The sequence below is a fragment of the Lycorma delicatula genome, chromosome 2, assembly GCF_047948215.1.
Source record: "Lycorma delicatula isolate Av1 chromosome 2, ASM4794821v1, whole genome shotgun sequence".
In the NCBI taxonomy this organism is placed as follows: Eukaryota; Metazoa; Arthropoda; class Insecta; order Hemiptera; family Fulgoridae; genus Lycorma; species Lycorma delicatula.
The window spans coordinates 7454125-7480170 of NC_134456.1; the positions used below are offsets into that span (position 1 = coordinate 7454125).

The following is a 26046-nucleotide window of genomic DNA, read 5'->3' on the forward strand; positions in this document are numbered from 1 at the left end:
AATAATTGATTTTTTTCTTTCTAATCTCTGAATGTAAATTATTGTATTGAATTAAAAAATACAGAAAACTACTAGACTGAAATATTTTGAGGATGAGGGTGAGCCATGACATAAGCTCTAGATTCCAAATTTTCAGTATTTGAATAACCAAATTTTATTTATATTACACTTTCTCAAATTATTCTCTTTTTTTCTCAAATTTTATTTACACACTTTTAGCTCTCCTTGTAGTTTGGCTGTTCAGTTAACATGTTGTTATATATACATTTCTCTCTTATTGTTTGGTATGTTAGGAAATTATTGCATATATTATTTGGATTTCTGTTTATCACATGGATATGTGATAAGAATTTAAATGTATTTAGAAGAATTTAGATGATTCTTTGTATTGTAACCATGATTACAGTAATAAGTCTTTAAAGTATTAAAATAAGTAAATATATTAAAATAATTAAGTCCTTTTTTTAATATTTGTAGATTTATTCATTAAAAAAAGATTATTTGTATAAAAGGAGAGAAGTACTTCAGAATTTTTTTAAATGTGGTTGAGGAGAAATTGGTACAGCCAGACAAAATAAGAATGTATTTATTTATTTTTTCTGTGGTAACAACAGGTGTATGCCCAATTAAAATTACCCTACTATTTCTTTTTTGGTGATAAGAAATGAGTTTTGCAGCAGTGAAAAAAATATTAAGATTGACCAATATTTGGAAGAGCTATTTGGAAGAAAGGTAGTAATGCTACTATTCTGTTAAGGTTGAGAAGAATAGTTGTTAACAAGATTTGAAGGTGATAAAGAAGAAGAAAACATCTTGGTCGGGGCATATCCTTCATTGACATTGTCTTAAATGGATCTTAAATAAAACAATTGTGAGAAGGAGAGGAAAAGAAAAAATAATTAGGAAGGGAAGAAGGTACAAGGAAATGAAGGACTGTAAAATTAATTATATACAGTTTAGATCTTTGGAAAATTTGGAAAGACAGATTTACCAAAGAACAAGATGTTACCAATTTATTAGTAAATATTGTCTGCAGTAAAAATGTTTTTGTTCCTTATGTATCTCTATGTGATTTCATAAAACTTAAAAATTAGGGACTAAAAGTCCCTAATACATTTTATGATTTCTTTTCAGATTAATAATTTTTTAACTTTCTGTTTCATTGGGTTACTTAATGGTTCAAACTGTAATTAATAAGGGGGCATAAAACACTAAAACAAGCCATTTTTAATATTTTATTAAAAAATACTCTTTTAGTCTTTTAGCATTAAACATTGCTGTGAATAGTTTTTATCTTTATGATATCTCAATCAGGATTATCTGCCTATAATTAATATTTAGAATTTTATTGTGTTTCCGTTATAATAATCCTACCATTACTTATTATTCAAATTCTGTTTTCTTTTGATTTGATTCTATTATCTGTTGCTTTCAACACACAATTTTTTAACTTCAACACTTTTTACAGGATCCTTCATAATTGTATCTGTTTTGTATATTCCAATTTTTATCTTGCTCTGTAATCTATAGTGTTTGCCTTCTTACTAAAAAAATTTTATTAACAAATTAAATAAACCTAGGTGTTTTAATCTATGGTCCATCAATTTAGTGGTTGTCTACTTATAAAATTCTGCCATAAATTTCTCTCTTTTCTTATTTGTCTTTAGATGTCTTCATTTTATAATTTATCAACCCCACTGAATTTTCAATATCCTCCTGAAACATCATATTTCAAAGATTTATATTCTTTTCTTTACTGCTTTTCCAGTTGTCTATATTTTATCATAAAGTGTTGCATTTCCTGAGGCAATTTTTTTTCTGAATATCTTGTCAATTTTTAACTATATACTTGATAGGAAATTTTTTTTTGTTAAAAAAAGCAGAAAGCAGATTTGTGTCTGCTTTTAATTGTTCTTACTTTTGTCATTCTTTGTAATTTTATTATCTAAAATTATACAGCTTTTAATGCATTTTGTTACTTGTTTTAATTATGAATTCTTCAATATTCTAATTTTTCTCATATTTCATTAACCTTTGTTTAGTTTTTTTTTCAAATTCTCTGCTTCTAATAAGTCTATGCATATCAGTGTTTTTTCTATCATATATTTGGTTTACGCTAACTGAACATCTTCAATGAAGCTTAACATCTTTATTTTCTCTCCTTGAATAGTTACCCCTGTTATAAATTTTTTATATTAATTCCTGTACTGCTTCATCTGTTAATGCTATTATAAAATTGTTTATTTATTTATTTTCTAGGTTTAGGATGTATTTTAGCATTCCTTCCTCTACATATGAGAGATATTGGATTGACAGGTAATGAGGGTCGTATTGTGTCAATTGTAGCACCATGTATCGCTATAATTGGCCCTATGCTTGTCGGCCCATTATCGGATAGATGGGGTGCAGGAGCTACACAATATTCACGACACATGAGAGGATTATTATCAACATTTTTATTGGTCGGTGCTATTGCATATACAAGCCTCTTATTTGTTCCTAAAGTATCAAGACTCCAACAGAGGAATCCAGCTGTAAATTTTTTGTGTACATCTGATAGCGGATATGTTTTGCAAGAAAAATGTGAGGACTCTGAATGTTATGATTGGCCAGATGATAATGTAAGTATTTCATTTTTTTAGTATATCACAGATTCATGTGTAGCCAGTTTTGAAAAACTCCAGAGTGTACTAATGTCTACTATTGAGCATTCCGCATACTTAACACTAGCGTAAAACTAACAATTACTGCTTTTGCAGTTTATCAGAATTGCTGCTACTTCTGCATTTATATACATTAATACATATTCATAACACTGATATTGCCATTACTGTTTAATTGTTTGAACTCGCATATTATTATCATCTATTTTACTGAAATTTATTACGCAGGGTAATAAAAATCAAACTTAGGCCTTTCCATAAATTTAAATTTGCTGTTTCAGTTTAAATCTACAAAATTTAAAAAAAAATTGTAATTTTATAATTGTTCGTTAAATGTTATAAGTTATGCACTTTTGAATATTATAACTACTGTATAAAAACAATAGATAACTTCAATCATTTATAATAAACGAGCTGGAGCATCTTCTTTCCTACAAATTAATTTTACAGGAGATTCCAGAAGTAGAATTTTATGGCAAGTTAAAAAGGTCCTGAAAAACTGGTGTGGCAGTCAAGTTGTTAAATCAAAATATTATGTTATTAATTCCTGTAAATCTTTTTCTAAGACTTTGTAATTAACTATTATTTTTTTTTTTTGTCTTCAGTTATTTGACCGGTTTGATGCAGCTCTCCAAGATTCCCTATCTAGTGCTAGTCGTTTCATTTCAGTATACCCTCTACATCCTACATCCCTAACAATTTGTTTTACATATTCCAAACGCGGCCTGCCTACACAATTTTTTCCTTCTACCTGTCCTTCCAATATTAAAGCGACTATTCCAGGATGCCTTAGTATGTGGCCTATAAGTCTGTCTCTTCTTTTAACTATATTTTTCCAAATGCTTCTTTTTTCATCTATTTGCCGCAATACCTCTTCATTTGTCACTTTATCCACCCATCTGATTTGTAACATTCTCCTATAGCACCGCATTTCAAAAGCTTCTAATCTTTTCTTCTCAGATACTCCGATCGTCCAAGTTTCACTTCCATATAAAGCGACACTCCAAACATACACTTTCAAAAATCTTTTCCTGAGATTTAAATTAATTTTTGATGTAAACAAATTATATCTCTTACTGAAGGCTTGTTTAGCTTGTGATATTCGGCATTTTATATTGCTCCTGCTTCGTCCATCTTTAGTAATTCTACTTCCCAAATAACAAAATTCTTCTACCTCCATAATCTTTTCTCCTCCTATTTTCACATTCAGTGGTCCATCTTTGTTATTTTTACTAACTATATAAGTTGCAAAATATTGTGCACGTTCAGCTTCATGGTATTTGTTCATTAATTTTCTGTTTTAAGCTGATGATTTCCATTACTGTTGTACTAAATATTGCTTTTATTATTCCATGTACATGGACAGGTCCATAATTTTTTCTAACAAGTATGGATGATTTTTTTTTTTTAATTTAGTCGGTCATGTTGACTAAGATTTTATGCAATATCTTCAGTAATTTTTTTTTAAATGGGCTGTGGATAAATTTTAGTAACTTTTTATTAGAAAATAAACATTAAAGTCCAAAACACTTAGTATGCTTTGAAATCAGCTATAATGCTATGATGTAGTGGTTATAACTATCCTTTTTTTTATTGTTAGAAATAAAACACTTGTGTTCTGATTAGTAAAATTTGTTGTTTTGTTTTGCCATTTTATGGATGCTCAATGAAACATCTTAGAATTTATTTATAAGTAAATCTTCAGATAAAGAATTCAATAGCAGCAGAGATTACAGTACAGTATAGGTGTATCATCAGCAAACATGAAAGTTAGTTTAGAAACTAATTTTATTAGAAACAATTTTTCTTTTACATGAGTAAAATTTCTTTTTTTAAATAGACGTAAGAAAAATATTGATAAAAGAATTGTTGATCCAAAAACATCCATTTTGGGCAGTGTCTGAAAAAAGATTCAGTTAAAAAATCAGGGATTACCTTTCATTAACAGTTTTTTTTTACATTTCACACAGTCATAAATTTAGTTTAGTTAAAAAGAGTAAATTGAATAAATAAATATTTTTATTTTTGTTTAATTTTTTCAAAGATAACCATCAATTATGGAATGAAATCCTGTAAGTTAATAGAAAAGTACTAAAAAATAAAATAAGATCAACCATCCTTGATTTTTGTTATTATGTTGAATTGAATATTATCATACGTTACAGTTACAGTTACAGTAGTATGAAAGTAGAATTCGATATTTAATTTTCTTTTCTTTGTTCATTTAATGATTTATTCATAACAATATTATCAGTCTGCATTTTATGAGTTTAAATATTTGTTTTTAATTGATTTAATTTATTTCAGTATAAAATTACATCTATTTCCAACTGAGATGTCAAACAATAGGGCCTTAAAACGATAATGTTTCAGTTAAGTCTGGTTTTAGCAGTCGATATGTAGATACTGTACAGTTTGTAGTGAATGAAGTTAACCTTTTAATTTTCTTAACTTCAATTATGAAATTGTGAGTTTACCCATCATGAAAGAAAGTGCTGTCGGGTTTTTATGAGATCGTAGAATTCTCTCTAGCTCTTGAATAAGCAACAACAGGAAATAAATGACATTGAACTTCAGAGACAAATGTAGTGGTGTTGCAGCCACAGATCTTGCCACACTGAAGTGAACATGCATGTAGATAAATTGGTTTGAAAATTCACACACTTTTCTCACAATTTTTAAATTCACTTATGGATAGAGTAAAAAAGTGACCTATATTTCTTGGTGCAAAGTACTAGATATGTTCCACAGAATGGCAGTAATGGCAGTGGTTGGAACACTGAAAGAGAGATGTATGCATTGAAATGTTAGTCTGTTTTCACTAAGATAAAATCGGTGATGCATTGTTGCAGTATGAAAGTAGAAAAGTGTGACATTGGTACCCTATTAATGGAAGACTACCTAACTTTTTTATTTATGTAGTTTATTGAATCATTGTTATTGCAACTGTTAAGGAAGTTGTTCTAAAATATATGCTCTAGTGACCCTGTCATATGCTTTCTATCATATTATCTCATGTAATCAGGATATATGATTGTCCTAGCTATGATAGATTCTTTCTTGGCAGTCTGCTTTAATGCAGTATTCTCAAATCCTAGTAGAAGTAAATAATATCTAAATCTAAGTGCTCCCTAGCCCTTCAAAATTTTGCTGATGATTGGGAACTATCTCTTTGATTAGTTTTAGTTTCATGCTCTCTTTATTTTTCTTGAGATAAGTTTTATTTCTCCAACCTATATAAGAGGCGTGCAATAATTTTTGAAAAGCAGTCTGAATTAAGCTTTAAAGATTTAGATTTTTTAAGCAAAATTTATGCTTTCTATTGGGATTTCCTGAAATAATGACAGTTGTTTATATTACAACTGTTATTTTATAAGTACTATTATTTATCATTATTCCTTCTTCTCCTCTATATTTATACCTTTTATTATACTGTTTACTGAGGATGGTTACTTAACAATTGAAATAACTATCTAAGTTTAAAATTTAAGTAAGAATTTTTGCAAAATCTTATTTTCAAATTATTTCAGTAAGTGTTTATCATAGCTCTTTATTTGTATAAAGTTTAGTTGACTAAATTATTTTATTTTGAGTGAATTTTTAATTGTAGCAGTTAGAGTCAAATTGTTTTTTGTATTGAGTACATTATTTATTTTGTAACAGTTATTTGTAAAGATTTAAATGTTTTCTAGCATTATGCAAAAAAAAAAATTTTATAGTTACATTTGACTTCAGTTATCTGTTAATTATCTAAATCTTTTTAGCTATTAGATAACTGGAATCCTCATGACCGAGTGAATTCTCCAAGCATTGTGTGTTTTTCCTTTTATCTTTTCTATGTATGAGGTTGTAACATTTTTGGAAGTAAATATTATTATTATAATAATAAATTCTTTGTTAAAAAGTGGTCAGACACTCTGAAATTTATCAATTTCTAAAATTATTCATTAATAATTAGCTTTACCATCTATTTAGTTGATATATACTTTTTAGAAGAGTATGCAAATGAAACAAAGTTTTGTTTTTGTTTGATTTGATCATGAATTAGACTATGTCTTTAAAATTAACAGATTGACAGCTGTATTGAAAACAGCAACTCTTGACTACTATGGAATAAAAAAATGTTATCTCCAATTTCTTTTCTTTTCAATGTATACATTTTTATAAAAATTTCATTCTATCTTAAATTCTGTGTAATTATAATAAAAAAAGTGAGACAAATTTGGGCTTCACAGTATTGCAGTGAATGAGACACAAATTGGTACCTTAAAAAAAAAAAGATAAATTCAGAGAATGAGAAATAAATGGGGTCATATAATTACAATTTACTATTCTGTTTACAAGAATGAAATAGGAAAAGAAACTATTTCGGTCACTTGAAACAATGAAATCCAAGAGCGTATGTTTGTGTGATTCAGAAAGCACGTGGAAAAACTTTACATAGAATTTTTTTACATTGCTCAACTTTTTATTTTATCTATCACTTTGTAATAACACAATTTAAAAGGAACTTTAACATGGAAAAAATAAAAATATTTATAATGAAAATGGCACTTCTTAAAAATTATTTTAAAATATTTATGTACACTATTTACAAGTTTCTTTATCTATAATTATTTAAATCTAACAGTGATTTAGAAAAAAAACAGTCCAGGCATTGCATGATACATCTCTAATACTGGGTCTTAATTTGATTGTCATCCTAAATAACAAAATTATTCTACAAATTAAATTTATTTAGTAAAAATCAGCTGTTACTTTGTATGATAATGTAAAATTTATAATTTTTTGGAAATAGCTTAGTAGTTTTGAATAAGGCAATGCACAAAGAATCTAAGTATACAGTCTGAATCATCATAATTTGCTCTATAGTATGATGGTTTTGTCCTGAAAAATCTGATTAAATTAATACCCTTGGCAGTTGGAAATCACTATTACACCGAAACATCAAAATGGGTCTCCTAGTCCAATTGCACATACAACTTAAGACCCAAAATCAGGTCTCATAGCAGTAAACCTGTTAAAGTATCTAAATACTCAGTTTTTATAACTTAAGGTATTTCCAGTCTTAAAAAAAATCATAAGAAAAAAACAGTTAAATGTTCCTCTGTTGTTCATCATTCATCAGCCCTATTTTTCTCAGTTTCTTTTTGTATGGAATTAGACATGGATTTGCTTAAAAATTATTATAAATATCATTAATTTTTATTGCAAATAGATTTAAAAATATGGAAATAAATATGAGGTAATTCTGTTTTATGTTTACAGTTTGGGTCATTATTTTTAAGTCATTGTAATTATAGCTGTAGTTACAATGTGACAGAGCCACCTAGTGTTGCTGGTGCTTTATATAGTACAAAATCACCTAATTATCATGATGATGTTGACATTGATAATGATGAGGAAGCTGGAAGTGGTAGTCCTGTTCTTGAGGAAGAAGCAGAAAGTAAAAATACTTATCTCGGAAAGGTGTGTTTTTAAAAATTGTATACTCATTTTAATGTTAAATCAGATAAAACACTTTACTGGTATTATTATTATTTCTTCTTAACTTGTTTTATAGTGTATGATAATTTAAATAAAAAAGTTGCCAGCACCTCAGGAATTAAGGAAGTTGTGTACCTGACAATTATTTAAAATTTTATTTTTGAAACATCTTGTTTTTATCTTTATTTTTTATGAAAATTTAACAATCTTAGCAAGTTTCATGAAACTTTCTTTCTAGCTTGCCCTTCAGTAAAAAAAGACCTGTTTAAACATAAGAAGAAAAATGTGTGGGTTACTGAAGAAATTGTAAAATCTAATTCTGTGCTAAGAAATCTCTCTGAAATATCTAAATATAATTTGTCTGATAACTTCAAGAATTAATTGAAAAATTATAAACAAATCTACATTAAAGTTATTCAAACTGCTAAAATATTGTACTATGACAACTTAATATCCGATTTAAAAAATCTATAACTATGAAAAAATGTATGATTAAGGATAGTTATAAATCTATAACTATGTTGCCAGTTTTCAAACTGAAAGCAAATTTGGAAATAAAATGTGTCTGATAATTTCATCAAAAATACAAAAGAATTCACTTTCTGTTATATCATTCCCTATTCATCTAGCAGAGGAATTTAATAATTCTTAAAAAATCATTGTTCCATTTTAAACCAAACCTTTCACTTTGAATGTTTTTTAAATATTTTTTTTATATGAATATTTTTATTAACTGTCGACAACTTGGAAAATACAAGTTGCATTTTAAATATAAAGAGTAAATATTCTGTGGGTATTTATGATATTCCTGCTAGTATTTTAAAGAAGTCGTAGATGCAATTATTGTTTCTTATAAATATAATTAATGAATCTTTCATTAACAGAGTATTCCCTGGCTACCTTAATACTTCTTTATTATTCCCTTACATAAGAAAAGATTCATCACATACAAAACTACAGGTCAGTTGTGTTTGTATTTTCTAAAGTATTTTAAAGAATTATTAAAAATTGATTTATTTTTCTTGAAAAACATACCAACAAAAAATTTTCATCATAGTTTTAGAAAAAAATTGTCTGCTGATCAAAACTGACAGTTTTTTAAATCTTTTAAATTCTATAGATAAAAAAGATTCCATTTTTAAATTTTTTTGTGATCTTTGTAAAGCATATCATTTAGTTTAACTTTTTTCTGTTGAAAAAATTTAGTAGCTGACTAACCAGTGTTAGAGTCATACCTTTCCAACCATAAACATGTAGCAGAAATTTCATCGTGATTAGAATACACATGTAAAATTTAGGTCCTGACTTAAAAATGTGCAATGCAGAGTGCTTTGAGAATCTTCTTGGTCCCTTGCATTTTTATTGTTTATTAATGACTTGTCCCACAATCTTGAGCCATTCATTGCAACCCTTTTCACAGATGACACAACTGTGTCTATAACTGAAGATAATTATTTAAAAGGAATTGGAAGTCGTATGATAGCAGCTCAAAAATTTATTCACGGGATGGATTAAAATGATCAAACTTTAGGTATGAACAAAACCGTTATATTGTGCTTTTCAGCTAAACATAACATTGGATGGAATTTCCATTAATGATATCAATAGCATTTCTATTGTTCATAAAGGAGAATTTCTAAGTCTTTTATTAGATGAGAAGTTGTCATTAGATGATCAAGGTAAATTGATTTCTTTTGTAACAAAATCAAGCCACCCTTTTTTGCTCTGAAAAGCCTTAATAAAATGCTAAGCTTGCCATCAGTATTAGATCATTTTTATGCCTACGTATGTTCTCGAATAAAGTAGAATACCATCGCTTTGGGTTCCCTCAAAAAAATTGTAACAAAATTTTAAGATAAAAAATTGGGCTGTTAGATTATTATCTGTCCCTATAAGTATGAATTGTTTTGACCTATATTTAGAAAATTAAATGTTAATTTGTCCTTGTGCTTATATCTATGAATGTGCATTCTTTGCTATAAAGAACAGTCACTTATTCTTAAAAAATAACAACATCCAACTTTACCAAACCAAACAACAGATCTGTTTTCATATAACTCAGCACAATACCTTGGCTTATGAGAAAGAGCCTTGTTATGCTTTCATTGCCATTTTTATAAATTATCAATCTATCCAGCATATACATAAATATGTGCTCAACATAATTTTCAATAGCGGCTAGTGAACTGTGAATTATGTTGCGGTAATTTCTTATATTTAATAATAATTATTTAATATTTTTAATAATTAAATAATTATTTTGTTTATTAAATTTCAATTTAATTTATTTATTTATGAAATATTTTCTTAACATATTTCATATGTTTATATTTAAACTAGATATATTGACTTTAAACATATTTATTTGTTATTTTTCATTCCTTTTATATTTATAATTCATTTTATATTGATACAATCTTCATAATATATTTTTGTTCTGATCAGAATAAAGATTTATTTATTTATCTGATAGCAGTAAAAAAATTTTACTTCTCTATTTCTAGTTTCCTCCTTTTTTTGTGTGAAAAAATTTTTTATCAGTAACATTTTTTTTGTCCAGTGTTACAGAAAAAAAATGATCTGAACTTTCTTTAAATTACTGACAGAATTTAATTCCTAAATATCTTCTTTTTTTTTTGTTTTTACAATTTTGAAATCAAATGGTTGTAGTTTTATATATATATATTAATTTATATTTAATTGATCAACCCTAGTACAGAGTAATTGAAATAGGATGACTTACCTTACTTCATTACACAAACAGAAGTGCTTTTGCGAACTTGATTTCCATCAGCTGCTTACATTAATATATATATCACAAACTTGCAATCCATGTTAACATACCACTTATTCACTTATAATTTTATGTTGAAAATATTTTTATTTTTACTTCCAAACCAATTAAATTTTATTAAAATTCTTTAAATTAAATTTAACTTATCACACTTTAAAATCATATACAAAATTTTTTAAAACTTTTATTTAAATTAATTTTTTTTAAAAATAACTCTACTTTTAAAATTATTACTCTACTTTTTTGAGTAGAGTAAATTCAGAGAAATGGCGGGCACATGATTTTGCTTTGCTTAAGTTGTTCTTACTTTGAAAGTTTTAATTTTTAATTATATTATTATATTTTTAATCATTTAATTTTAATTTTTATTTTAATTATATTTTTACATTTTTATTTCAACTTAATTGATTTTAATTGATTAATCTTTATAATTTTAAACAATTTTTTTATGTTTTATGTTTTTTATCGCTTGTTTTTTATGATAATTTTAAAAAATTTCTATTAAATAATTTTTATATAAAATTTTAGTGTTAAGTTAAATTTAATTTAAAGATTTTTAATAAAATTTAATTGTTTTGGAAATAAAAATATTTTTAATATAAAATTAGAAGAGAATAAGTGGTATGTTAATCATACATTGCAAGTTTGTGATGTTTTTTGTGTATGCAGCTGATGTTCGCGAAAGCACTTCATTTGTGTAATGAAATAAGGTGTCATCCTATTTCAATTATTCTGTACTTAGGGTTGATCTATTAAATATAAATTAATTTGTATTGGTACAGAGGAGTATGGTTATTAAAATAATTGCTTTTAATATATATATATATATATATATATATATATTACGATACCAGTTAATATTGCATAGCTGTCATATACATTTAATTCTCACTAAAAAGACTTCCACGAATGGTTCCAGTGCTTGTTCTGGCATTTACAAAAACTAGTAAAACTGAAAATCATATGCTATTAACATCAAGCATATGAACTTGTCAGATTTAGGCAATTTTAATATTAAGCAGTTCTTTTTAAATAGCAATAACTTTTTAATTTTTAGGTACATTTAAATTTTAAAAATATTTCTATATTAAAATTATAAATATTTTTATTCTATGTTAATATATTTATTGTTTTGTTCGCATTATATTTTAGCCCAATAATGAAGATCATTCAACAAAGAAAACAACAAAGGCTAAAGAAGCTCCTCCCCACTTATGTCTGACAAGTAGTAGTAAAACAATGTGTCATGTTTATACAAAATTTAGTGAACAGTTAACTATTAATGTAAGCTTACTACCATCTCCAGCAACAATTTTATATGATACTAAGTGGTGCAGGTTTCCTGTTTGTGAGTAAAAATATTTATTTTTATTTTGTTAATTATCTGTAATTTAAAGAAAAATATAACTAGTATTACATTAAACGTAATCTGAAATAAATGTACAGTATAAACAAAAAGATACATGACCCATATAGGAAATAACATGCATACATACAAACAAATTTATGAAAAAAACTATTAAATTTGAAGAAAGTAATAAATAATAAATAATTTTATAACTCGCAGTAATTTTGTTATAATAAAAATGTTTGAAATGTCCTCTGTTGGCAGTTATACAGGCATTAACATGTTTCTTCATGTTAGCAGCCACTTTTTTAATTGTTGCAACACTGGTATGGTATTTTTTGTTTTAGTCAATTAGTTGTGCAAGGATTATTACTGAACACTTTTTTCTTTTAAATAACACTGAAGAAAAAACTCCATTATGGATAAATCTAGTAATGTAGGATGCCATAGACTACAGGAAATGACTTTCTCTCCGAAGAACCCATGTAGCAAAGACATTGTTATTCGCTGTATTGCACTGACCTATGGGCTTTGCACTCTCTTGCTGCACCAACAATCACACTTATCTTTGTTTAGCAGCATCATTAAGTCAGTTATAATTTACTGATGATAGTTTTCAGGTTTACTATTTCCATGAAAAATATTGGACCACTATTCTCTTCTGAAAAATTGCACACCAATTTTTTTTAATGAAATTAGTCTAGCGGGAAATATGAAGGTTCTCTGCACTTCAGTATTGGTTGTTCTGACTGTTTACATTACCATTTAAGTGAAATCATGTCTCATCACTAAAGAAAATGTAATACAAGATCCAAATTTTGCTGCTAAACCATTTGCAATAATTGAGTTTTTCTCTCCGGTCTCGTAATTCCTGTACAATGTGATTACATTACAGACATAATATTAATTTCTTTGTGGCTTTCCAGATCCTCCTGTATGATATTCCAATCTGCAGAGAGAGCTTTCGAGGTGATTGTTCATATGATGCACAGACACATTCTAAGGATTTTCCATTTTAAATTATTGACTGTTTTCATTTATTTATATTACTAGTTTCTCTAAAACAAGTAACTGCATGAAACTGTTGGTGTATTGGGTACATTTGATCAAAAGGAAAAGCTATAGCAGTCTTCCTGTCATTCTAAAAACGATTTCAGAAATAAATGCTTGTTGAGACCATGTAAAATGCATGATAATCTTTTTATTATAGCACACTTGTCACTGACAGACAAAGTAGGGAGAGATTACTTGGTTATTGTGTATATGTTATTGCTACAAGGTCAAGCATTCAAGCATTACCAACCCATCCATTAGTGACAATCACTATACAGATTTCTCTTTTCAGTAGATTAATTAATTCAGGGTTGTGTACATGCAAAATTATAGGCTCGCAGTGATGAACAAATCAATGTATTGCATAATTACCAGAACTAGAAATGATATTTGTAGCCAACATGCATGTGTATATGACGAGTCATATCTTTTTAAGAGATTTAAATAAATGGCTATTTTTATTGGTACTTGGTTGATGTCATTTTAGTTATGGTAGACTATAATTAATTATCAATATGCAGTGAATCAATGGCATTTTTATTTTAATTAATTCCTCATTTGTAATAATAACTCAGTAGCAAGTCTGCTAATTTAATTACTTTTAGTTAGTATTTCATGATAATGTTTATACAAAAGATCCCATATCAAAAATAATTTAGATAGTTTTTAAACTCTGTAATCAATGGGTTAATTTATTTATTGTTCATATAGTATACGTGCAATTTTAATAATGTCCTGTTAGTATAATTATTAGAGATAAAATTAATAAAACAAAGTTAATGCTACGTAAAGTTATAAATGATCGATCACACTACATGGTGATATATAGTAATATAAAATATTGCAGTTACTAAAATACATTGTAATCATGTTACAATGTTACATGTGAATACAAACACATGAACACTGAAGTTACATGTGAATACAAACACATGAACACTGAAGTTACAGTGAAGTTACAGTATAGGTGCAATGTAAAATATATGTAAGAAATTATTCCAAAATATTTTCTTAGTTCATTTTAAACTTATTAAAATTATGAATCTGTTTCATATCTTCATTTTCATTGTTGTATTTTTTTGATGCATTTTATATGTTATAAAAAATAGATTTAAAAGGTTTTTGTAGTTTATCCTATAATATAGACTTGTTTCTATATCTTCTCATGCTATTATACATACTTTAACTAAGTTTCAATAGTTTATTTAAATAATTTATTGTTTTACCTATTATTACCTTAAGTATGAAACAAATGAAAGTAAAATTAATAAAATTTTCAACTGATGTCCTATTCAAATTTTTAATAATGAATGAGACAATATGATAATATAGGTTCTATAAGATGCATTTGTAATAATTCTTTACTCTTAGCTATGAACATTTGTAGTTTACCTACTTGCATTACATTTAATATTTACAATACACTACTGCGATATTAAAAGAGTTAGAAGAGTTATACAGAGGAAATGAATTAGAAAATGGTGTTATAGAGGAAGAAGAGGAAGTTGAGGAGGCTGAAATGGGAGAAACAATACTGAGATCTGAATTTAAGAGAGCATTAAAAGATTTAAATGGCAGAAAGGCTCCTGGAATAGACGGAATACCTGTAGAATGACTGCGCAGTGCAGGTGAGGAAGCGATTGATAGATCGCTTCCTCACTTCTAAAGATAAAGATGCTACGATTTGCTGATGATATAGTAATTCTAGCTAAGAGTAAAAAGGATTTAGAAGAAACAATGAACGGCATAGAAGTCCTACGCAAGAACTATCGCATGAAAATAAACAAGAACAAAACAAAAGTAATGAAATGTAGTACAAATAACAAAGATGGACCACTGAATGTGAAAATAGTTTGAGAAACGATTATGGAGGTAGAAGAATTTTGTTATTTGGGAAGTAGAATTACTAAAGATGGACGAAGCAGGAGCAATATAAAATGCCGAATAGCACAAGCAAAACGTGCCTTCAGTAAAAAATATAATTTGTTTACATCAAAAATTAATTTAAATGTCAGGAAAAGATTTTTGAAAGTATATGTTTGGAGTGTCGCTTTATATGGAAGTGAAACTTGGACAATCGAAGTATGTGAGAAGAAAAGATTAGAAGCTTTTGAAATGTGGTGCTATAGGAGAATGTTAAAAATCAGACGGGTGGATAAAGTGACAAATGAAGAGGTATTGCGGCAAATAGATGAAGATAGAAGCATTTGGAAAAATATAGTTAAAAGAAGAGACAGACTTATAGGCCACATACTAAGGCATCCTGGAATAGTCGCTTTAATATTGGAAGGACAGGTAGAAGGAAAAAATTGTGTAGGCAGGCCACGTTTGGAATATGTAAAACAAATTGTTAGGGATGTAGTATGTAGAGGGTATACTGAAATGAAACCACTAGCACTAGATAGGGAATCTTGGAGAGCTGCATCAAACCAGTCAAATGACTGAAGACAAAAAAAAAAGATATTAAAAATGCAGCAGAATAATATTAGGCTATATAAAAATAGTTAAATTTATGATTTTAAATTCCGGCTATTCTGTAGTAAAAATTCAATCTTCTTATTAATTTTGTTATAAAAATAAAGAAAATTATCATTAAAGATAAATTATTATCAATCATCACTTCAAGACATTTAAAAGAGTTTACTTCTACCAATATATAATCATTCATTATTGTGAAATCATATTCAATTATTTAGCATATCTCATTTCTTTTTTTTTTTTTAATTATTGTTATTAGCACATATTTAGTCATTTTTTACAATTTATTTTTGACCTAATAATTTTCTAGAATTTTAACTTAGATTTATATTTTCAATAATCTTTTATATTATTTAATGTTTCAGCCGATAAAGTAAGTTGTCATATGCCGCCTGGTTATCAGAAATGTGCAGTAATGTGCGACTTACTTGATCCATATTCCAGGCAAAACAGTTTATTGGTAGATGCTAAATGCCAAAAAACAATAGGCGACGATCAAGTAACATTCTGGTCTTATTTAATAGTAAGTATTGTCATCATATGTTTCATTTATTTAAAATGTAAGTCCTCTGGAACTTTAATGCATCTTTAGTTATGTATACATATATATATATATGTTAGGTACTATAACCAAAATAGGTTATAGGCAATCTGAGTTGTTATATATTATGTTTGAAACTGGCATAGCCATTTTCATAACAACATCCAACGCCAGGCATTCTTAGGAAATTTAGGCATGACTTCTTTCTTCTTGTCTTCTTTGCTAAGCCAGACACATACTGCATATGAGAAATTTATTTTAAAAGTTAGTTAATTTTATGAAAATTTTTTTTATAAAACATTAAGGAGAGATATGCTTATTGTTAAATGTATTTTATGAATGAATGGATGGATTTTGTTTAATGGATTTTATAAATTAAAATGAAAAAATGTCAGATTTACTGAGTGTTCAATCACGGTTGTTAATGTAAAATTTTGTGCAAAAGTTTAATGCGATTCGTATGTAAATAGCATGGATTACCAAATTTTCCTGTTATATTGAAATTTATTTTTGGTTAAATCAATGATAACAGTACAAAAAAATTTGAGGGCACTACTGTGTACTTGGGGACCTCTAAAATTATGGGGAACTGGCCATACTTGTGAATTTTTTCCAGTAGGATGCCTTAAATTGATGAGTAAGATCTGTCTGGAATTATGGCATAAGTATAGACCAAATACAGCTATACTGATAAAACATTTTAGAACTCATTGTAATTACACTGTAAAATAATTTCCTTTTCATAGTTTTAATTATTATATTAAGGATTATGGCTTGTGGCTTTCCATAATCCACATTATTATTTTTTTTATTAGTTTAGTTTCATAAAATTGTGACCTGTGGTGAACTTTTGTTATTTTTTATGCATTAAAATTAAATTTATTTTTTTAGTACTCGTATAAATATTTTAACCTAAAACACTCAGAACTGAAACGCCAACATGTATACCATTCATGTTTGTTTTTGTAATTTCAATGCATTAATGTAAAACAAAGTATAAGAAGTATAAAATTTTTATTTCTTGTTTTGTTAATGATTTTTGTAAGTTTACATTTTTCTTTCATCAAGTGAGACTACCAAAATATAATTGGAAATTTTCTTTGTTAAAAATGTTTTAGTCTACTTCAAAGAAAACAAAAGATTTTTCAGAATTTTTTTTGTTTTTCAACATAGTTCCCTGCAATTCAGTACATTTAGACCAATGAATGTCCAACATTTTTTACTACCAGTGTAATACAATTTGTCCAACTCTGCAAAATAAGTGGATATTTTAGATTTGATTGTATCATATGAAGTGAATCTTCCAGTAAGCCTTTTCTTCAGGTTGGAAAGAGGATTTTTGGAGCAACAATCCAAGATGTGTGGTGTGCAGATTCATTATTGTGGTGAAAGAACACTTTTATTTTGGCTAGATGTGGACTTTTAACCTTAATAGCACTTTCAATCGGCCATTAAGATGGTAATTCCATTACCACCTGTATATGGTTTACAATAGTTCTTCTATATGCAAGTAATAATACTACTTGGATGGATAAATTTTAATCTTATCTAAGTCCTTTTGTAAATTTTATTATGATAAAAACTTTAATACTTGAAATATTAGTAGAATGTTAGTGATAATTAATAAGTATATAAATGTATATATGTGTTACTTTGTTTCAGTTGAGATCATTTGCTGATATCTTTCCTGTGACTGTAGTTGCATTACTTGATTCATGTTTAATTACTGCTACTAGAGATACTCAAGTAGGAATAGGTTCACACCTTGCGATTGCGGCACTTGGTATAGCAATATTTCCTCCAGTATCACTATATTCCTATATGACAGTAATCGATTTATTAGGAATATCAAATCCTACAGTACCACTCTATGCTGTACCAATTATTACATTTGCTGTATTATCAGTCATTGCTGGAATCATTGTTATTTTTGACAAGTTAGTATATTTAGATATTTTATTTTTAATCTGCTTATTTTAAATTAACATTAAAAAATATAACGTATTTTTTAAATTAATTTTACAGTGGAGATTAATTTTTTAGATTTCTTGTTTTAGTGTGATGCTGGTTCATTTATATACATTGTTTGAAAATCAAAGTTAAAAGAATCTTTATTATTTTATTATCCCCCTACCTTGTTTAAATTCTTTCTTTTTTATTGGAATTATAGTCAGTATTGTTTTATTAATTCATTTTGCTTAGATTTTCTCTGACTTATTATTATTATTTTTTTAATAATATTTAGTTAAAAGCCCAACAATCAATTTCCAGATCTGGAGGACCAGGAACTTTCCTATTAAATTACCATATTTACTAGTTGACTATTTTACACTCGTATTTTTGCTGAATATTTCTGTAAAATTATGGGAATGGTTGAAGATTTTCCGTAAGGAAATCTGAACATGTTCTCAGTTAGGTTTTATTAATGAGTGGAAAAACAAACTTGTTGCAATATATATTATAAGAATATTTTTACTTTTGCAGCTGGTCACTGATTAGAAATGTACTAATCCTACTGTGAGTAAAGGTGCTTTGATTGATTATCCAAGAAATTGTGGATGGGATGTATTCCCCTTTACTTGAAATGGAACTATATTGTATTAAATGGGAATATGTCATATTCCCACTACTTTGGGTGGTTTGTCTCTTTTCAGTTTCTGTATGGTTAGACCACCTCTTTCCCTTATCTTTAATCACTTCCTCTCTTTAATCCCAAAATCTCTGTTGATTTTACTTAGATGATCACAGGATTATCTATCATAAGTGGATCTATTTGAATTACTGTTACCTTGGAATATGTTGAGTTCAGTTGGAGCACCCTATCTGTGAACCTATTCAAGGATTTTGTTTCCTTCTCAGTAGCTTTGAGAAAAACCCAACCTAGGCGTGAAGGTTTTTTTATAGTTCTGTTAGTATATTTTAATTGAAATAGCTTGTTTCAGTTTTAAATGCCAAATACTGGCCCTTACTTTTCCTTTTAACCTATACAGAATCTACTGATTGATGGATAGTTTATAAAATTATCTATTGCTGGGATTTTTGGTTTGTATTTATTTTGATGTCTGAGCTTTTCTCAAGTTTTAACATTTTTATTACAGCTACTTTATTATTATTTCTATAATGTTTTGGTTGATAATATTTTTGGGTGTTTTTGTTGATTTGACAGTGTACTGAGCGATTACACAATATAATTCTTACAGCGTTAAGTTGCTCACCCAGTAAATACTGTATTTTTTAATTCATAACATTAAGATATTTAGTTATTTCAGTAGTATTAACAATTTATATTGATCTTCAGTATGTGTAATTTTATTTTTTATTTTTTTTAAATTCAGGTCAATGCCACTCTCTCCAGTTGATTATTGGTTACATTCCAACTCTGGATCTTTTGTTGTAAAAGGTGCTGGTATTGAAACTGTTGCAGTAACTGTTGTATTGGTACTTCTTGGAACATTATGGAGCACTCTTGATTCATATTTACCTTGGTTAGTAGTTGTTTTGTGTTTATTACTATATTTGCAGGTGATATTTATTTTAATTTTCAAAATGTAATTGATAAAAATTATTTTTTCTTAAAAGTTATACTTCCAAATGTGATGTTAATTTTATTAATGAATAAGGTGAATAATAAAAAAAAATTTTCTTGTTTTTAGGCATCTTCTGCTTGAATTAAAAGGGCCAGAATTATTGGTTGCATTGACTCTAACTGCCGGAGCACTTCCATCAATTCCGTTTCTTTGTTATTCAGAATCAATTATAAACTACTGTGGTCATTCACATTTATTCATTACTGCATTTACATTTTATATAATCAGATTCACAGGTTAGTTAATGATTTTTTTAATTAAGTGTGTACATGATACATTTTTATTATACAGTGTAATATCTATATGTAAATATAAACTGATATTAACAGAGAGAAAATGAATAGTGTCATCAGGTAAATTAATGTATAAATCTGTTAAAGTGAGATGATAAAGAAGATAATGCTAAAATAAAACATGGAGTTGAAATATTGACATCATGAAAAAAAGAGTTGCTATGTTTAATTTTCTGATAATTGCTAAGGTGTTCTAATTGTTATTAATTGAAAAGGAGGCCTGAAGTGAGAGCAAGAGAATCTGAATCTCATTTAACAACAATATTTGCCTGTCCTTATTGTTGTTGTCCTTGTTGTTATTGTCCTTATTTTTATTATCAAGGATAATAAAAGATGGATGATAAAAGGGTCTTCCAAGATGATAAAAGAAGTCTTGAAAACCTCACAAAAAAACTTCCCTTCCTGGAAAGGAAGAATCAGTTCTTGGAGTTCTATGAATGAAAAGTTTTTGCCTAAATAAACTTTAATTTTTATTTTAAACTTAAACTTTTAAATAAACTTTTTTTTTGTTTTATTAAGGGTAACAAAAGGAGTAAAAATATAATAAGTAACAATATCTATATGGCCTTTCTATCCAAAATAAGTGGGCTCTCAAAAAGCAGTTAAAGATTTTCTTAAATTATGTCAATAATTTTTGAGATTGCTCTAGACCAGGGGTCTCAACCTTTTTGTGGTACAGGGCCATTTGAGATTGCAAAAAGTAGTGGCGGATGCAATTGGATTAAAAAATAAATAAATAAAAAAGTATTATGTTTTTTATTATAATATACATTTTGTAACATATATTTATATAATAAATATATGTTATAAATATATATTATATTATATATTATACAGGATTATCATAAAAGAATGGTGCGGTTTTGAACATGGTTTAAATTAAAACAGAATTACTTACAGTATATGTTTTTTATTTTTCAAATTTGTCGTCTCAAACATTTTTTTACATAATTAATAAATTTCAATATGTGCGCTCTTAGTCGCTCGAGAAATGTCCTAACGATACTCAACTTCTCTGCAAACATTGGTTAACATTTCTTCGTTAATGGTTATCATTGCTTCATTAACCCTGTTTTTTAAGTGGTTTAGTTCGCAAATTTTTTATGTATAAATAACGCTTTTGATGTACCCCCACAAGAAAAAGTCGCAAGATGTCAGGTCTCGACTCCTTGGAGGCGAAAGTATGGGTCCTTGCCGGCCTATCCATCGATCTCCAAATTTTTCGTTCAAAGCGTCCGTGACCAATGCATTGAAGTGCGGGGGAGCACCATCTTGTTGGAAATGAAGTTGATGAATGTTTTTGAGTTCATCCGGCTGAGGAAAGCAATAATTGGTTAACATGTCAAGATACACAACTCCATTAATTGTTTTTTCAGCGAAGAATAAAGACCCTATTACACGATTTTTCATCACACCACACCAAACATTAACTTTAGGCGAATCGCATTGTTTTTCAATAATTGCGTGTGGGTTTTCAGACCCCCATATTCATGAATTGTGTCTGTTAACACATCCATTTACATGGAATGTCAAAATCGTCTGAAAAATTATATCATCTAAATATGATTTGTTTTCACTTATTCTGTCTGACATTTCAACAGCGAAATTGTAATGTTTTACACCATGATCGGGTTTCAATTCCTGCAGTATCTGGATTTTATAAGCGTGTAATTTCAGTTTTTTATGTAAAACTTTGTGAACTGTTGATTTTGGAATACCTAATTCGACACTTCGACGGGAGATGGACTTCCCAGGACTTCTAATTGCCGATTGTCTAATTAGTTCAACCGTTTCGTCTGGTACACTTGGTCTGCCGGTTGATTTCTGTTTCTTAACCGATCCAGTTTCTTATAATTGTTTGAACCAATGTGTTATGTTATTTTTGTGTGGTGGATCTCTTCCGAATTCATGTCTGAACGCACGTTGAACTAAAATTATGGATTTTAATTCATATATCAATAAAACACACTTTGCTTTGTATTTACCGAGAACATAGTAATTCACTAAACTCACCCCAACAACAATACAAGAACTGACGTTGTGGTTACAACTGCTGATAAACAAACTTTTGGGTTGGAGGCTTTCAGGGATATCAATATAACACCTAGAAATTTCCCTACAATCTTCCTATGAATTAGTGAAACCGCACCATTCTTTTATGAAAACTGTATTATATTATATTTTTGTGGGCTTTTATATATATGACATTAAATATTTATTATAAAAGTTGAATTAGATCACAGTGTAGTGATCTTTAACACTGCATTTAATTTGCTAATTTCTCATAGTTGGGAGTGTAAGATACTAATCATAAACAATCATCAAGGTTGATTTTTGATTTTATAATATTCATGGTGGAAAATAAAGATTTGCACAAATATGTGCAACCAAAACAGGATTTGATTTTGTAGGCACCTTTTTTCAAAAGATTATACTTTTTATGGTTAGCTGAATTCTAAAAATTTTCAACCATATCGTCAAATTTTAATATTACGCCATTCTAAAAATCTAAAATCTCTTCTTCAATTCTCAATGTTTCTTCTATAACTACTTTCAAACTGTTCTAAAGGTTTTTTCAGATGAGTGATAAGTAATGTTAGGTCAAGATTATTGTCAACAATCATTTTTTTCATCTTTGGAAAGTGTATAACAAAATTTGTTGTCAAATTATTTATCCAAAACTGTATTTTGGCTTTGAACCGTTTTATACAGCTAATCATTTCAGCTAGATGTTTATTTTTTTCTGGAGATCCAGTTTTAAACTGTTCAATTTTTCACATATGTCAGTTAAAAAGGTCAAGTTCATCAACCCTTGTAGGTTATCTAATTGTGGAAACGTTTGATTTTTTAAAATATAGAGATATTACTTTATCTCTTCCAAAAGATAAAAAAATCAGGCAAGTACTTTACCTTTACTTAACCATCGTTTATCTGTATGGATGATAAGGTCAGCTTGGGAAAATTAGTCCTTTTCGACAAGGGCTTTAAACAATTGTGTGATAAAGGATTTGGTTGATTTTGTTAATTATTTTAACAACATTCATAACATGTTCAAAGGGTAATACTTTGGTACGTAATGATTCTTGATGTATGATGCAGTGATAACACATATTGTTCGGAAAGGATTCATCTTTCTTGCAATGGGAAATAAATCCATTATTGCAGCCCACCATTGCTGGTATACCTTCAGTAATAATTGCTGATAACTTGTGCGTAAGCATATTAATTTCTGTGAGTAATTTTTATAAATATCTTCACCACTTGTTCGCTCTTGCATTGATAGTTACGTTAATAGTTCTTTCACATTAAAATCACTGAATACCATTTTTATTATTGCTGCCAATTGTGCTATATCTGATATATCTATTGATTCCTCTAATTGAAATGAGAAATAATCACATTCTTCCAAATCATTTTTCAATTGACTTTGTAAATCTGTTCAAATCATGTCTTCTTTTTCTTTTACTTGTATCGTTTGATTACGGTAAATCTTGTATTGCTGAAATAATTTTTTGCTTATCAGAAAATCCTTCAAATAACGAATCGGCTCCAACAAGAAATGCTTCCTTAATTAGTGCACTTTCTAAAAATGTTTTTTTTTAATTTTGCAACAAATAAGAAATTTTTAAGGAAGTAGCATTTTTATTTTTGTTTATGGTTGGTAAAAAATTCTTGCTGGGTAGATAACCCTGATTTTATTTGATTAAATTTTATTCTCCTTAGCTTGGATTTAGGTGGATAATTAACCTCAAAAGAACTGTGATTGGTTTTGTAATGACGTTCAATGTTATGTTTTTTTATTACTGATAAAACTGTTGCATATTATAAGCAAATACATTTCTCCTTATTTTCGATAACAAAGTAGTATTCTTCCCAATTTGTTACAATAATAGGTTTAGTGTTTTTTAGTTGGATTACTCATTTTGGAGTGAAATTTTGAAATAAAAAGAAAAATGGGTGTGTGTACTTATGTATGCGTGTTTGAAGTTATACTTCTTTGGTATAACTAAAATGTTTCAGAATTAGTTTTAGCCATTTCAAAGACTAAAATATAAATGAAATTATATATTAAAAACTTTTAAATTAAGAAAAAATAAAAATAAATAGACAACCATGCAAGTAGTAAACATCGATAATATATTAAATTTTTAAATAAATAAATAACAAAAATGAATATAAAATTAATTAAACAATTTTAGTTCAGGACATTTTAGAAATCTTTATGTGCATATTTTTAACTTTTTTTTTTATATTAATAATTTTAGTTTTGTTAAGAAATATCAAACTATTACTGGATGTCTGGTATTTTCAGAATATATAGTAATTATAACATTTATTATTATTAAATTAATAATTATTATTTTACTAACAACAAATAATTACAGAGTTAACCTCAACTCTTGAAACACTTATTGATATTTATGTACAGAATAATTATTATTAAGGGTAAATAAATAAGGTTATATGAACAACAAATTCACAATATAATATTAATCACTTTGGCCTCTTGCAAGAAAACTTTGCTAATGTATATACAAACTGAACTTCGTTTAACAGCTTATGTCCATTATATTTATGTTTTTTGTATGATGATGTGCGTGCACATATAACAATTTCACTCTCATCTTTTTCCCTTAATTGCGTAAAATAAATATAACTTCAAAAAACACAACATATCAATCGCATGTCATGACAACAGTACGAGATTACAACAGCATGTGCGGTACAACTAATACCATGCTACTAATACAACAGAGATGTCAATGGAGGCATGATGGTATAATAGGTGGTCAGTATAAGTTTAGTAAATTTCTCATTAAGCAAGGTTTTAAAAACTAAACTAACTTTTTATTTATTTTCTTTAATTTTAAAATTAATTTTTTTTGTATTTCAACACTGTCGCAGACATATATATGTGCACCTGCAGGCACAAGGTTGAGAACCCCTCTAGACAAAATTTACCTGTTTGCACTATTAATTGCATAGATATATACTCTATAAGGGACAGTATATCTTGGGAATACTAGAAAAATGTGTATAATGAAAAACTAATAGGTATTTATAGAGCATTTCTAATCAAACCTTTTACTAGAGTTTGTCCCTCCCTTTCCCCTATAATGTTTGTTCTAGAACAGTTTTCTTTTTCATTTCATCTTCCTTGGATGGGTACTACATAAATTGCATCAGCCAGTAAATTCAGAGTGACAATTTTGCATATTGAACTATACTGGACTTCTTTCCTGTTTAGGAGTGGTAAAAAGACTAGTAGCCAAGGTCTCCTCTAATGGTTAAAGATTAATCAACAGGAACATTGTTTATTATTAATTTTATAATAAATATTTACTGAAATAACAAAGAATGAATGGTCTGGTTTGTTTTTAACTAGGAAATCTAATATCTATCAAATCAAACAATACTAGAAAATAAGTAAAAATGGCCTGTCAATTACAAAACAATACTATGTATTATTTCTTTCGATTTCGTAGGCAAATATATAGTAATATATAAGTATATATTATTATAAATAATAAATAAATAAATATAATTTATAAATACGTAAATGGGAAGTCTGGAGCAAAGTTTGGCAACTTTTCAATAGATGATATCACTGATCATGTGACCAATGATGTCATTGATTATGCATGCATGCTCTATTTTGTCACTCACTATCATCTGTGTTGCCATGTTGCTTAACATAACTCCAGATTTTAGCAACTAAATTCATGTACTTACTACTCATATTCAATTCTAGGCTTATTGTATGTTATTAAGTAAAAGAAATAAATACATTTACCCAGATAA

General features: G+C 27.7%; 1 protein-coding gene across 3 annotated transcripts in view; it reads left to right on the forward strand.

Moving 5' to 3' along the window:
* SP1173 (major facilitator superfamily domain-containing protein SP1173) overlaps positions 1-26046 on the forward strand; it is a 281971-nt gene that overhangs the window by 250701 nt on the left and 5224 nt on the right. For all 3 annotated transcript variants that reach the window (XM_075358237.1, XM_075358235.1, XM_075358236.1), the window contains 7 exons: positions 2260-2621; positions 7932-8132; positions 12097-12292; positions 16189-16346; positions 18027-18301; positions 19700-19849; positions 20018-20187. In XM_075358237.1, the coding sequence (XP_075214352.1) occupies positions 2260-2621; positions 7932-8132; positions 12097-12292; positions 16189-16346; positions 18027-18301; positions 19700-19849; positions 20018-20187 (1512 nt within the window). The remainder of the gene's footprint in view (positions 1-2259; positions 2622-7931; positions 8133-12096; positions 12293-16188; positions 16347-18026; positions 18302-19699; positions 19850-20017; positions 20188-26046) is intronic.